This window comes from Schistocerca serialis, chromosome 2 (assembly GCF_023864345.2).
Source record: "Schistocerca serialis cubense isolate TAMUIC-IGC-003099 chromosome 2, iqSchSeri2.2, whole genome shotgun sequence".
NCBI lineage: Eukaryota > Metazoa > Arthropoda > Insecta > Orthoptera > Acrididae > Schistocerca > Schistocerca serialis.
Window position 1 is genome coordinate 287,445,065 of NC_064639.1, and position 15,973 is coordinate 287,461,037.

The following is a 15,973-nucleotide window of genomic DNA, read 5'->3' on the forward strand; positions in this document are numbered from 1 at the left end:
CGATCATTAGAAACAATGCGCCAGTCAAATGCGCCAGGAAATATAGACTCGACCAGTTCGGGCCGTCGGACGACAATCCAGCACCTGATCAACACAGATGCAATCAACTCCTCCACCAAATGTAACGCCCCACAGAAGAGCACATAGTTGGACGACAGAGGACAACACGATGCTATGTTTCCACCATGGACGCCCTGAATACGATCTACGCTACTCCACAGAAAGAAGACGAGTGTTCGACAACTACTATCCCACCAGGCTTCAACCGTCACAGCAGTTCCATTCGCGCCAGTCAAATGCAGGCGATTTTGGTCAGCGTGTAGGACGAAGACTATCGCCGTACTCTCCACAAAGTCACTACCCAAACGCTGTAGCCATTACCCGTAACCGTACCTAGGTCGCTTAGCCACCGAATTCAGGAAAATTGAATGAAGCGACCAGCTCTTGCATGACCGGCCACGGCGTGCCAAACTTGGCGCGTGCAGCGTGAGCAGACCACAGGCGGGTCAAAGCCACGTATACCACTCGGCTTTACTCGATCCTTCTCGGAAGAACACGAACAGCGCGACATTTCATTTAGAATTGTGGCGCGGGATTTTTCGGTCGGCACAACTCTCTGTGTTCGGCAGAATGGTGCTTTCAGCGCTGTTTACCTTCGCTATTCGTTCGTCGTATGAAGGACTTTCACAGGTCCAGTGGGTGTTTGCACAAAAAGAAGCGGTAGCGATCTATCGCCGCAATCCTTTGAAATGAATGAGAATGACAGAAGAGTGGTATGAGAATTCTCAGTTCGTATAAGCGACTGGAACTGCATATTTGCTGTGAAATGACATTACAGTACCATGCAGAAAGAATTTAAAGATTAAATTGACTATTAAAGGGCAAAAAATTACAACAATCGACAGAGAGAATTCATCCGACTGTACATCAAAAAGCACTTGGTGCTAAATTTTCAGGCCTGGAGCACGTGAAGAAACTGGTGGTACGAGCAGTAAAATTTTCTGAAGTCACAAGCATTATTCCATCGTCATTGCAATAGTTTTCAGTGGAAGTGAACGAAGAAGATGTAGACTTCATATACAGGGTGATTATAATTAAACTTTCAAAACGCTGTAGAAATAACACCACTAGTCGGAATGACGTCAAACTGCAACGGAATATTATCGGAGAAGAGGGAAAACGTATGGCAGAAGAAAAAGAATAGTGTGAAAATTGATCAATAGATGGCGCTGTGTGTCAGAATACGTAAATGAAAACTCCTGTCATGCGCACGAACCATTGAAGTTGGTAAAACACACCTGGTGCACGGCTTTTCCTCCTTTCGCGTCTGCGACGTTCACCATATCTCAATGCAGGATCGCGCTCTGCTCATAAAGCTGTATTACAAGAATGATGACTGTGCACACGTCGCTCTGCAGAAGTTCCGGACACTGAAGGGTTTGAAAAAAGGCGTCCGATCACTGCCGTGGGTCTGGAGGAAATGATTCGGAAATTCGAAAAGACGGCTTCTTTCGATGTGCAACCTGGCAGAGGGAGGAAACGAACTGTTTCGATGTCAGTGGAAGTAGTGGCCACAGCAGTGCAGGAGGAGACGAGTGGTGGAGTGCAAACGTGTAGCGCATGGAGAATTGCCCGAACATTGGACATACCGTACCTGTGAGCACGGTGCGTAAAATTCTACGAAATATCATTTTCTGCTGTCCATTCAGAATTACCCATGTACGCGAGTTGGTTCCTGTTGATCTGCCAGCAAGAGAGACCTTTGCTTTAGAATTTCTTGCTCGCATGGATGTGGACAATGATTGGCCATGGAAGATTTTGTGGACAGACGAAGACCACTTCCATCTGACAGGATTTGTCAATAAACAGAATTTTCGAATATGGGCAACGGAAAATCCACACACAAATCAACCAGTACCACTTCATCTTGAAAAAGTCACTGTGTGGTGTGGGTTTATGGCATCATTCATCATAGGACCATATTTTTTCGAAGAGAGAGAAGCTTCCGGTCCTGTTACCTTTACTGTCACTGTTAAGCATTATGTGTGTCTTTTACACAACCACGTCGTCCCAGCTTGAAAATAGTACTTTCGCCGTCTGATTTGATGCAATGTCTGTAAGTTAGAATGGTACAGTGAAACAGCTTTCCAGCCATGCAAGAATACACGGTGCATTTGCTTTTCAGTAACACATGGCCTGTGGACACAATACATGCTATTGGAACTTAATGCACAGCCAGGTGTGCCTGCACCAGCGTCCTCATTCGAGCATTCTATCCAGGTTGATAGCTCCACAGGAATTTTGGCCCCTGGGAATCCAATGCTGCTCCTCCAGGCTGTGAAGTGCCCTCCCAGCACTTATGGCCACCATATGTGTTAATCCAGCAGAGCGGTGCATGCACACGCTGCACTGGACTCTCTCTGAGTGGGAATTCAAATCCGCAGGTACTGGTGACAGTAATTAACCATCACAGTAATCCTGCCAACAAACACATTTTTCCCACTAGAGAATAGTTTGTTGATACGAACTCTGCAGAATGTTTGACGTTGCCTGAGTCATAACCTTGCTTCTGCTTGCACCAGCATTCTTTAAGTTTTGGAAACAGATGAAAATTGGATGGAATCAAATCAGGGCTTTTTGGAGGATGACATGACAGTGAACCCGTAGTGTAGGATTACTGCAGATGTTGCACTGCTCATGTGTGGTCTAGTATTGTCATGCTGAAGGAGAGGGTGCTCCACGTGTTGAACTGTTCAAATTTGAAACATACCATTTCTCACACACCAACAGAGTTATGTTACACACCACCATGTTACAAGCTATAGTTCAGAGCCCTCTTGTGGCACAGGTCTGCAAATATGTAGACATGAAGAAGAAAGATGTAGACTGTGAATGACAATTGTTTTATTTAAAAGTTTTAAAAGGTTTCACATAAAAATTCAGAGGCATTACTTTTCAGCACACCCTTTTAAATAGAAACCTCATAATTTCTAATAGTACAAAATGCTGTAGAAAAGTAAAATTATACATTTAACAAAATGCAGAAATGTAGAATCCAGTGACTACAAGACCAGTGAGTCACAGCTGCAGCCAGTCAACTCTTACAAATACCTGGGTGTAGCAGCTTACAGGGATATAAAATAGAAAATCATATGGTCTTAATCATGAATGAGATAAGTGAAAGTTCATTGGTCAGGCTACAAAGAAGATTCCTTATAAAAACACACTTGCGACTCGGGCAACATGAATCATCACAGGTTTGTTTGACTCATAGGAGTGTGTAAAGGAAACCTAGAAAAACAAGCCAGCAGATGCTCAAAGCAGGTGCCAGTTAGTCTGCAAAAGCCTACTTAAAAACTTTCAAGAATCAATAATACATGAGGAATGCAAGAATAATTTTATTTTATCCTTTATGAAATCCAAGAATATACTACACCACTACATATTCTTGCTCTTGTAAGGGCTGTGGGAAAAAGATTAGTTTAAGCAGTATTTATTCTCATGATACACAAGTGAATGGAGCAGGAAGAAATCATCTGTAGTGTACTTGACCACAGTTTGCAGAGTATGGTTGTAGATGTAGATGGAATGTCACTGTTTTACCATGTAAATGAAGATAATGTTATCTTTATTTTAACACTAATAAATTGAGCAAATAATGCAGCAATGTATGGGTAGTAATCATAAAGTTTTAATTATCACCTCAAAAAAAATCAGTCTGTGGTGAAACTTAGTGATGGTGTCAGTCCTCTTTGATATTTTTAGCTTTCAGTGGGACCCATTTTTCCCAACAGTGGATGACATGGTGGAGAACTTGGCTGTACAAGACTGGATTCTGGCTGATCAAAAAGTTCCACCTCCAAAAGCACCTCATCGTCGTATTGGAAATACCTGCAATGCAATGCTTTCTTCATCCAAAGAAAGAGGAAGACTGAGGGAGGGAGAAAGGTTGGCCAAGGAAATATGACTCAATATGACTCATTCCTGTACAGGATGTGTTGGGGCACTGTCGTAGCGCATCAGCACTTGCTTGCACTGTTCCCGCGACTCTTTGTGTTGGTCAGAAAACACAATCTTATAACATGATTCCAGTAGTATTTTCATGTGATGGTTACTCCCGTATAAGCACTAACGTTAGCATCACAGTATGGCCGTCTCAAAAACACTCAATATCGTCTTGCTGAACGAAAGTTGGGTCTCTGTTTCAGCAGTTGCAAATCCACAAAGTTTCCTTGCTTGGTTTGTTCTTTTGCCATGAGGTCATAATAATGAACCGAACACTTGTCTATGGAGATTAGGCATCTGAAGCTGCCACCTGGAAAAGCCTAACTCAGCTACTAGATCTCCAGTACTGCCTCAGTTCAGCAAGTTTGCTGGAATCCTGCTGGTGGAGATCATTGTCATGTTCGGAATGTTGTGAAAGATGTTGTACACTGAATCATGACAGGATTTCACTTTTTCCACTATTGCATCAATCATGATACTCTGGTCTTTCGGCAACAGGGACTCCATTTTTCATTCAACTCCTGGTTCTTCATAGGTGTTCTGTCATGTATCCTCTTTCAGACTTGTTTGATCACACTGGAAGCATCTGCACATCACAGCCACTGTGTCATGTGATGGTGAGTTGTTGCTGCGCACTTCCACCAACTCGGCATGGGTAGTTGCAGCATTATTCCTCATCAGAAACAGATTACGGCATGTTATTCCAATTTATCATAGAGCTGTGCCATTTTGTTTTGGTTCATGTAGTGGTATGCTGGGGTACTGTTGCGTGGGTATTCGATATCTGCCAGGCCTGAAGATTTGTCCCTGAAAACAAACCGACAAATAATTATGTACCTATTTTAAGGTGATAACTTAAATTTTATGACTGGCTGTGGCATTATAGTGCACAAAATCATAAACCTACACAAGATAGGAGAATAAGCCACTGATAATCTTATTCTTGCAAACAATTTTGTTTCATTACCCACAACATTCTGTATATTTCTGTCAAGATTCTCCAGATAACTGAAATAGGATGGAAAGTGAGTCCCCTAACCACATCTTCTGCTTGATTTTACTTTTGTGCATAAATTTATAGAATCCTGATCTTTACTGCTGCTGTCTGCATCTTCCTATCCTCTAATTGCTCTTTCAGTGCTAAAAATTCTGGTTACATTTTCATGATAAATTTCTCTTTAACCCCCTACTATTTGTACAGTTGTTATGTTTATCAAAAGCCAAAGAAACAGCATCAGGCATGTTACCACTGGTAGTAGAAGAAGTGACACAGTGATGGGAATGTAGCACCATCACTATTTTGTGGATGCTATTGTGAAAAATTGCAGCTCAGTGAGAGCAGATGAAGTAGCCACAAGTAGTTGGCAGGAACAAAGGCACTGACATGCCTAATGCAGCAACAGGGCTCTTTGTGCATAGCAAGGTGAGCCAGGCCAAACACTGCAATCTTGATCATGCAGTGGAAAGATGGGGCTTGTGCAGGACAGGCTGGTCTGTTTCTACACCATCAAGCCTCGGATTTGTTGTTCTGTATGTAGCTGGCAGCAGTACAATGTCACAACAAATGATCTTCTAATTGGTATAAATACACTTCAATTGTAGCAGAGGTGCTGCACTCTGGTAGCACCTACTATGATGAGAGACTACACTGGGTCAGAAGGCAGCTGCCACAATTTTGGGCCTCTGCCACTGCAGTAACATCTGCTGACACTAAGTTCTCCTCCAAGAACTTAGCACTTTCTACTGATGAGTCGCCTCCAGGCTCGGGCTCTCTCCAGCAGCAGCCAGAGGGGCAGAAGATGTGACTGGCAGTACAGCCACTTACCCTCCTAAGCTGGTGTGGGGATTCTGGCACCACGCCTCTGTGTCCGCAGGGGCAAGTTAAAACTCCTTGCAAGAATTCCAGCAGACTTCCACACTGCTGAAACCTACTGAAAGCATTGCCAAGCCTAACTGGGGCACACAGAACTGAGCTGGTTTCTAGGCATCAGCATTCCGGGATACCAACGTCACAGGCAGCCTCCTGGATAACATCTGGGCTCAGCAGAATTTGTGGGTCATCTACACCAGGTGCTAAAGGGAACATGGCTGCTGGCATAGTAGTACTAAAAGTGTAGGAACAATAACATATTTGACTTTGTGATACTATTTTCACAAGCTATCAAAGAGCTGCACCCTTGCCATGACTAACCACCGCAACCCCAACCTGCACAGTAGCGGCCATCAAATGCCGGCCACTACAGGAATTAAGTCTTTGGACTGGGATCAAACCTTGACAGATCTTAAATATTTCGTGTGCTGATCATGTACTTAGTGTGAAATTTATTATTTAACAGTCTGATAAAGGCCATAATGGTGGTAGTTTTATCACATGATGTGATTTTAACTGGTTCTACATTTAACTGTTTTATGCAGACCGCTGACCAGAGAAATTTTACAATTTTAAAAGTACTTAAAAGTATGCACTTCCTCATCAACAGAGTAGTGATTGTTTTGTCAAAATATTTCTCAGAGGTTTGCAGGTTTTTTCATGTCGAAATTTCCCTGATATAATTTTTGCTGCATGTGAAAATAAGCTTGACTAACTAGGTTTCATGTCCTTACATGGTTTGAAGTTGTAAAGTCAGTTATTAGCAATTATTCCATGTTCAGCTAGGATTGAAATAAAGATGTAAATGAAGCTGATGATTGAGTTGTTACTCAAGAAATCATTTTTATAACATGTTATATCATGTTTTATTATAACTTTATTTACACTGAGAATATTCATACTAGATATTATATACAATCTGCAAATATTTTATCATTCAGAATTGTTAAACTGGGTCTAAAATCAATATAGAATAATACACATCAGGGTAATTGTAGCTGTGAAAATAACTTTTTTTTATATATTGCTGTATATTATGTAAGCTATATGTCCTTGCTGCGGAAATTTCTCATTATCATCGTCTGTCATCACTCTGTCCACGTCATGTCACTGAGTGATAACCTCAGGTGACCAAGAAATCCTTGCAGGAACTCACTCTGAACATCTGGAAATATACATGAGTAGAATTTAATACCAATAACATATCACGTTTCCAAACAGATCTCACAATGTGGCCATTGACTTCTTTTGAACCTTTTTAATCATTTATATTGCCTGTAACAGGTGCAAATGATATGGAATCAAAAAAGTATCACTGTGTTAATTTGAAGCATGATCTTGCAATAAAGTTGGCTAAATACTGCTTTGCATTGAAATTGAAATTTGTAAAAAGGAACTGAAGTCTGAAGGTTCAGTGCTGATGCAAAAAAACATATTCCAAAGTGGGTGTGTATATTAAAAAATTAAAAACATATCTTTGTTTTGGTGCAAATGATGAACTGACAGATACCTTGTAAATTTCCATGCACCTGTTACGCACCATTGGACTCTCAGTCATGCATGGAAAACAGATTGGATGTCCAAGACCTACAGAAAATAAAGTAGACTCTCGGGGTTGGTGAGTATGCCAGGATAGTCATCATCCAACAAAAACCATTACAAGAATTCATTGCACTTCCTGAACTTTTCTTATCAATGGTAAGCAATGAAAACCTCAAAACTCCATTGTTAAATTTTGCAGGTGAAGCAAAACTGGCTTCTTAAAAGTAATATAAAGTGATACAGAAAGTTGCTACATGTGTAACTGTATAGCAGAAGCTAAGTTACTGACAGATTAGAGAAATACATACACTTTCAGAGCTCTGTGATTATGGAGTTACTGGAATTGTGAATTTTCACAGACAGATGATGTTACAAGATTTTCGTTGCCTACCATCATTACACAGTTTCACTATTGACTGTTTCTATAGAATAATCTCAGTGGCTGAGAATTGCTTGAGTCTTTCAGAATCCCCTCAGATTTTCCTGACCTTTCCAGTAAATTAAAATTCCCCTGAGGATTTTTGGTTTTCCACATTTTCCAGTCAACTCGTCAGCCTGATCAACCAAACCTTGGTTTTGGTTTCACATCTGTTTTTGATGTAGTGAACACATTTTTTTGTAACTTCTTTAAGTTATTAACAAAAGACACAACGTTTTAGTGTAATTGTAGAACTAGTGCATGTCGATAAAAAATAAACCAAAAAACAAATATTCGTCTAAACCATTCTCTCTCTCTCTCTCTCTCTGTGTGTGTGTGTGTGTGTGTGTGTGTGTGTGTGTGTGCCAATTTATTGGCAAAAGCTTCTAGATGGAAATATGGAAAAGAAGTATTATGAGATATTATTCCATAACATTATTTGAACTTTGACAAGATTTGTAGCCTATCTCTTGGTTAAGTGCTCAGGACTTACCCTTCTCTTCCTCTGTTGAACTGAATGGTGCAGAAGATTGTGGTATATGCGTGATTGTACCATGTTGCTTTATTACTAGCTTTTATTTATCAATGGAATAATTTTACAACCCAATTTAAAATCGATTCCATTTCAGAACTGAAGGTAACAGTGAAAGTGAATGAATAAGCAAATTCAGTCTAAATTCTTAAAAAATGTACACCATATTTATGAGATAAATTTCTCACATTAAAGGTGCGTGTGCACCTGTGAGCCTTGCATCCAGTCACCATGTGGCTGTGCTTAGCCCACATGCAAGTAGAGGCACTTGTCTCCCTGTCTGGTATGAGGAGACTTCTGCGCCCCCACGTGCAGAGGCATGTGCCACTTTGCACCAGTGCATGCACCTCCTCGCCTCTTCGTGCAATGGCTGCACACGCCTACTGCTCACAAGAAGTCACACAGGTGTAGATGTACCTTAAGTCCCCTTTACCTTCTCATGAAGTCTCTTCAATAAGCGGCAAGTGTAAGTCTGATAAAATAACGTTAAGGAAATGGGTAATATCAAAACTAATGGTAAACATTGCTGTGCATGAAGGAAACTAAGTCATATTACACATGTATATTTTTATTGAATATATACACTCTTTTCAAATGATATATTATCAAAATAATAAATAAAAATGTTAAGTGATCAACAGCTATCACATCCAGTCTTCATTGGCATTGCAACAGACCATGTTGCTACTTAAGAGAGAGCTTGTGTATGTACCACATTTGAACATGGTCCAAGTAGTGTGGCAGCACAAAGATCTGTTTTTAAAATACAATGTTCAGTCTCATAGGAACATTATGAACCATCTGCGCATAATTGTAACACTCAGTTTTCAAATATTGCACTGCACATTTCATTGTTCTTTCTGTTAAGAGCAAATGTCCTCCCCGATACAGGAATAACCTTGTATTTTGACTTGCGTAGCCTGTGTTTGCTACCAGGAATACGTTCAACTTTGAAGACATTGTGTCTGAAACAAAGGAAAAGTTAATTTCTTTTTTAAAGTCACCAGTGACTAAACATTGTGAAATATTTTGCATTAAGCACAGACTTACAACTTCCAATTGACGCTATGTGACCTTAAAGATTTCCATTTATCTTCAAAGACAAATAAGCACAATGTGATTATTACCCATCAGCATATATTTTAGTAAAATGTTGTGACATCATTAATAAAATGCAATTCAGTAAACAGTAATAAATTTGTTGTATTTCAAGAACATCACAAATCTACTTGAAAGTTACTTTCCTTACTTTCAATTAGGGGTTTGGCATGGAAAGAATTACTGAAGTGAAAATCTTACCTCACACTTGAGTCTGGCTGTTTTAACTGAAGACAGAGTGCAATGTTATTAGAAAAGTCAATATCTGAAACTAGATTTAGGCTTGATTCTGTAGATATGGTGAAATCTGCTTGGCTCCTCACAAATTCTGTGTCAACTTTCATTCTTCCTTGTAGCACAAGTGCAGCACTGCAATCAAGAGTAATAGTTACTTAAACAAAACAAAACAAAAATTATTCCGCAAAACAGACATCAGGTTATAGCAAAAAATTGAATACAGTGGCTAATACTTGTGAACAACTTCCTCTATTGGTAACACAGAATATATGGTGACACATTATGGCATGACGTTTGGTGTACTTTTAACTCTAATTAACTGATGCAGTGATGCTCTAGAGCAGTGACAGTCAAGAATTCGGCACACTGACAGTGCTCCCGCTTGTGTGCCATAGCTCTCTCACCTGGCTAGCCACTTATCCCACTGACACACCACACTGTCCGAGCATGAGGAATGGGAAGAGAAGGAAATTGTGACAGTGCCAAATTTAAATAGTAATACAGTCATACTGCATACAACTTGATTTCAGGTCTCAAGAATGTGCATCATAAACAAAACTAATTTTCATTATTATTTAAACATTTTTGGCAAGCTCAAGACATAACAAAATTTTATCTGCACAAACTATCAGCATTTGGGCAGGCATAGTATGTTTGCATTCAGGTTGGCATGTAATTGTTACTTATTTAGTTTCATAATTGAAAATAGCCTTTCACACACATCTGTTGATGGAAGTATTTTCACATTTGCAACCTCGTTATGGAGACTAAATTCTTCCTGGGGGGGGGGGGGGGGGGGGGGGGACAACAGATAACTCCTGGACACTTTTAAAGTAAGAGAATTCATCTTTAAAAGGGAAATTACACTGCAGATCAATTGGTTCCAGTTGCACATGCACAGGAGCACTTTCAACTGAAAGAGCAAATGGGCTTGAAAAGAGATGTACAACTGGCAGTTTCCTCAAAATGTTTGAAAGCCACAATGAATTCTTCAAAACTCATGTTCTCTTTAACTGAAGTGAGCCTAGGGACATGGATGGTGTTTTTTGTCAGAATTTGTCCTTTCCTCAATGCAGTTTTCTTTTTAAATCTATCTCCATCAAATCAGAAATAAGTTGTTTCTCACCTCACAATGTCTTACTGAGCACAGTGTGCAGTCAAGTCAGCTTACAATGTGAGGTCTGCAATTAATTCTGGATGTTCTAATTTTCATTCCTGCTCTCCTTTTCATAATTTCAACAATAGCAGGTTTTAAATCTAAAAATTATTCCAGGCATGCTTCTTGAATTAGCCAACATACACTGCATTAATATGACGATTATTTGGAAAGTAAGATCTGTTTCAGTCCAAAAAATCAAGAGTACAAGCCATTCTTTCCATTTTGTGTTTCTGAGTTTGCGGCATGGGAACCTGACGCGTGCACAATTTGTGAATCTGCAACTTTTCAGAGACACTATTCTGCAGAGTTGTTCTACCACATTTGGAAATTTCAATGCTAAAGTTGAAATTATGAATAACCAGTCTTCACAAATCTTTTCATCCACAACTTTGAGCAGATCTTCTGAGATCATTGATGGTTTGGCCTGATTGCAGTTATCATGAACATTTCCCAATCTGTCTGTGACAGCTCTCACCTTCTTGCACATCTTGCTGTCACTCATCACATTTGTGCCCTACATCTCTGTTATCCACTGACAAATTTCTGCTACTGCAAAGTTTCCTGCTGTCAAAAACTGAATGACTGACCATATTTCCCAACTGGTGGGCTGACTATTTGTTTAAACGTCCTGAACTGACATTGTAAGCAGCACATCGTGACAATGTGAATGAAAATGATGTCATTTGATGAGCAAGACATGCTGAGTGTCGGTCTGCTTGCACGTTTCAATGTTCACATGACATTTGATTAGCTATGGCGATTTGGAACTTACTTACCAAATAACCCTCATATGTAAAGTTGCTATACTCTTCATTCAATTCCATCAAAAACTGTTGCAACTGACAGTGGAGTAATGCATGTGACTTCAAAAGATTTGCTCTGCATACCACCAATTTCCAGCACGTGCTGCATGCATACAAATGTACCACAAAGTGCTTCATTACATACAAAACAATGAATTCCACCTATCAGCTGTTGTAGTTCGTTGCTCTTTCACCATTAACAAAATCTTTAAATTTTTTTTGCACGTTGGTGTAATGTTGCCTATTATGCAATTGTATAACACATAGCAGATATTGAGAATTTTTATCCTTCTCTCCTATCATTCCCATTCATTTTTAAAGGCTTGTGATGATAGGTCACCAGACGGCCTTTCTCGCACAAATAACCACAGGACTTGTGAACTTCTTTTGTATTAGGAACAAGCAGGGAGGGGTAAACACTGCTGACATCCCAATTTTGCTGAACTGAAGGAAGTCGTGCCAACCAAAAAATGCCATTCTGCAGAGCTCTATGAAATGTCACACTGTGCCAAATACTTCTGAGACAAATTGAGCAAACCGAGCGAGGTGGTGCAGTGGTTAGACACTGGACTCGCATTCGGGAGGACGACGGTTCAATCCCGCGTCCGGCCATCCTGATTTAGGTTTTCCGTGATTTCCCTAAATCGCTTCAGGCAAATGCCGGGATGGTTCCTTTCAAAGGGCACGGCCGACTTCCTTCCCTGTCCTTCCCTAATCCGATGAGACCGATGACCTCGCTGTCTGGTCTCCTTCCCCAAAACAACCAACCAACCAACAAACTGAGCAAAGTTAAGTAAGGTCAAACCTCAACCCACAAGTGGCCTGTAGATTGTGCTCACATGCAGTTTGGCATGCCGTGGTCAACCTTTCTCTAGGATATGCCAGGAAAAGCTGGTAAAAGTTTCTGCTATATTCTTATCTGGAACCAGATAAGATCATGTGCATATTTTAAACATGAAAATGCAGAAACCTGTGAAATCTGGATCATTCTCCCCAACACCAACAGCGTATCTGAATTACATTGCTGGGAGCTGTTCATGCTACACATTCTTTGAACCCATACACCTCTGGCCTCAATACCCTTCACTAGCACCTGCCCCACACCCAAACCCACTTCCACTCTTGCCCTTCCTTGGTTCTATCACCTCTTCCAGTCTGCTCTTTCATGTCATCTTGAATCGCACACAACTCCCCTGTCCATGGCCGGAAGGCACAACATAATCAGCCAGGAAAATATCACTGCATGTGTGTGTGTGTGTGTGTGTGTGTGTGTGTGTGTGTGTGTGGGTGTGTAATTTAATTTCCATTCCCACAACTGTAAACAGATGAAAACAGATGCTACTTACTTCTTTTCCACCAAGGAATGAGCATTTCTGTTCCACAAACTTAGCTGAATCTGGCCAGATAGGTCAAATGATACTGCGCCAATTAGACTTAGTTCAGCCACAAATCCACTTTGGAGTGGGAGGTACTGCAAGTGGTCGTGCAAAAGTGCTAGTGCCTGAAATTTTATGATAATCAAATGTTAACACAAAAAGTGTAAATTCTTTTTACTGTGTACATAACACAGGCCAACAATGGAAAAAACATTAATGAAAGTGGTTTATTACTGTGATTTTTAATGTAGTGATCCCAAATATGATAAAATAACTGTATGATCCACCATTCTATTTTACTAGTAACTCCGAATATTTAAAAAATGCAATTTTAGCAGTTTTAAGCATATTGCATTTTTAATGCAATTTCAGTTAGTAAGAACCTTGGATCTTTCCTATGTATGGTGGTGTGCAAGCCTTAAGAATACACATAGCTGTCTGTACCTTAGATGCAACCACAGTGGGGAGATATCTGTGGAGAGGAGAGAGAAACATGTAGTTCCTAAAAAGGGCAAAGCAGCCTTTTCAGTAGTAGGAGGGCAACAATCTGGATTACTGGTCTGGCCTAGTAACGTTAGCCAATATGGCACTGCTGTTCTGGTATTGCAAACAGCTGAAAGCATGGGGAAACTACAGCTGTTATATTTCCCCAGGGGCATGCAGCTCTTCTGTATGTTTAAATAATGATGGCATTCTCTTGGGTAATGTATTCCGGAAGCAAAATAGTCTCCCCATTTGGATCTCAAGACAGGGACAACTCAGGAGGAAACAAAACTGGCATTCTATGGGTCAGAGTGTGAAATGTTAGATCCCTTAATTGGTTAGGTGAATTAGAGAATTTAAAAAGAGAAACAGATGACTGAATTTAGATATGGTGAGAATTAATGAAGTGTAGGGTCAAGAAGAACAGGACCTAATCAGGTGAGGACTGAGTGATAAAAAGAAATTCAATAATGGTAACACAGGAGTGAGTCTGATAATGGGAGACTGGAATTCTAGGAGAATATGAACTGGGGTAAAGGAATGAGAGAAGAACACACATTGTAGAATTTTACACAGAGCACAAATCAATCACTGCTAAAACTTGTTTTAAGAATCATATACAGTATGTAGGTTGTATATGTGAAAGAGACCTGGAGGTACTGGAAGGTTTCAAATCGATTTATAATAGTAAGGCAGATTTCAAAAACAGATTTTTAACTTTAAGACATTTCCAAGGGCAGATGTGGACTATGACTATAATTTATTGGTTATGAACTGTAGATTAAAACTAAATAAATTGTAAAAAGGTAGGAAATTAAGGAAACAGGATCTGGAAAAGTTGATGGTTGGTAGATTGAGTGTGAGGACCAAACGAGTTTATCAGTTCCATGACCAACAGTGTCAGAAATCAAGGGAGGGATGACACAAACAGCACAGTTCATTCCAGGGAGAGGGAAAATGGGCAAACAAAGAGGTAAAAGAAATGTCAGTAGTGGGAAGTGGAAAGAACAGAATAGGGGTGGAGGGAAATGGGGAGAGTGGGTGTGCACCATAAATGCTAAGTGCAGTGGGGCAGTAGCATTGCCACTGGCCCCTCATGATTCCCACAGACTACCATGATCACAACACAATGAGGACAACACCATGGGAAAAAACACAAGAAAAGGAGAAACAAAACTGGACGAAAGACCAGGCAGACGGTAGGGAAGTTGTGTAGAACCTGGTCGGTGACAGAGTCAAGGTTTCCATAACCAATGCAACACTAACTGAGGGGCTCCAATTCCAGAGGATAATTCGATGAGAGTCATCTGCCAACACCTGAAATAAGTTCTGTAATATTCACATCTATCAGCACTTGCTTTCTTTCATGTTGGAATTATTACAAAGACAGTGTTTTGCATTTCTCATATACCTTGAACGCCAAGTGAAATAGTTTCATCATTGCTGGCTCTCCCAAGGATCTCAATAATTTTAAGAGAATGTCACCAACTCCAAGAACTTAGATATTTCAGTGCTGTGTCACATTCGTTTCAAGGTATATTTCCTATCTAATCTTCACCTACTTCCTCTTCTCTTCCTTAATGTTGTTCTCAAGCTTGCTTCCCTTTTACAGATCCTCTGTATACTCCCTCCACCTTTAAGCTTCTTTGTTTTGTATCTAGCCTTTTTTTTTTTCATAACCTTAATTCAGTATCTCCAGTGTTGTAGGATTTCTACTATGCCTTGTCTTTTTACCAATTTGATCATCTGATGCAATCACTATTACATCTCTCACACTATCCATTTGTGTTCTAGTGTATGCCTTTCCCCTGCTGCAGTTAATCATTAACTAATGTTCACTCTGAAACTCTCAACAATTTCTTATTGTCTCAACTTCTACATCTACATCTATGTATGTACTCCGCTAGCCACCAAGAGGTGTGTGCCAGAGGGCACAATTCATTCCAAAGTCATCTTTCCCCCCCTCTGTTCCACTCGTGGATCACGCGAGGGATAAACGACTGTCTGAAAGCCTCAGTACGAGCTCTCATTTCCCTTACCTTTGAATGATGATCATTGCGCGATTTGAAAGTTGGTGGTAGTAATATATGCTCTACATCCTCAGCGAAGATCGGATTTCAGAATTTAGTGAGCAGCCCCTTCCATTTAGTGTGCCGTCTATCTGCAAGTGTGTCCCACTTCAAACTTTCTGTGAGATTTGTAATGCTCTCGCAATGGCTAAATGTACCAGTCACGAATCTTGCCACTCTTCTTTGGACATTCTCAATCTCTTGAATTGGACACAACTGGTAAGGGTCCCGTACAGACAAACAACACTCCAAGACTGGACGAACTAACATATTGTAAGCTATTTCCTTTGTTGAAGGACTGCATCGCTTCCAGATTCTACCAATAAAACACAATATAGAGTTTGCCTTGCCCGTTACTTGTGTAATCTGATCATTCCATTT

The 15,973-nt window shown here is 40.3% G+C and overlaps 1 protein-coding gene across 5 annotated transcripts in view; it reads right to left on the minus strand.

The window, feature by feature from the left end:
• Positions 1-8,917: 8,917 nt before the first annotated feature.
• The window catches only part of LOC126457056 (microsomal triacylglycerol transfer protein), a 220,485-nt gene continuing 213,429 nt past the window's right edge, over positions 8,918-15,973 (minus strand). For all 5 annotated transcript variants that reach the window (XM_050093049.1, XM_050093047.1, XM_050093048.1 and 2 more), the window contains 3 exons: positions 13,011-13,165; positions 9,667-9,834; positions 8,918-9,332 (listed from right to left, as the gene is read on the minus strand). In XM_050093049.1, coding sequence (XP_049949006.1) covers positions 9,188-9,332; positions 9,667-9,834; positions 13,011-13,165 — 468 coding nt within the window. In that variant the 3' untranslated portion in view covers positions 8,918-9,187. The remainder of the gene's footprint in view (positions 9,333-9,666; positions 9,835-13,010; positions 13,166-15,973) is intronic.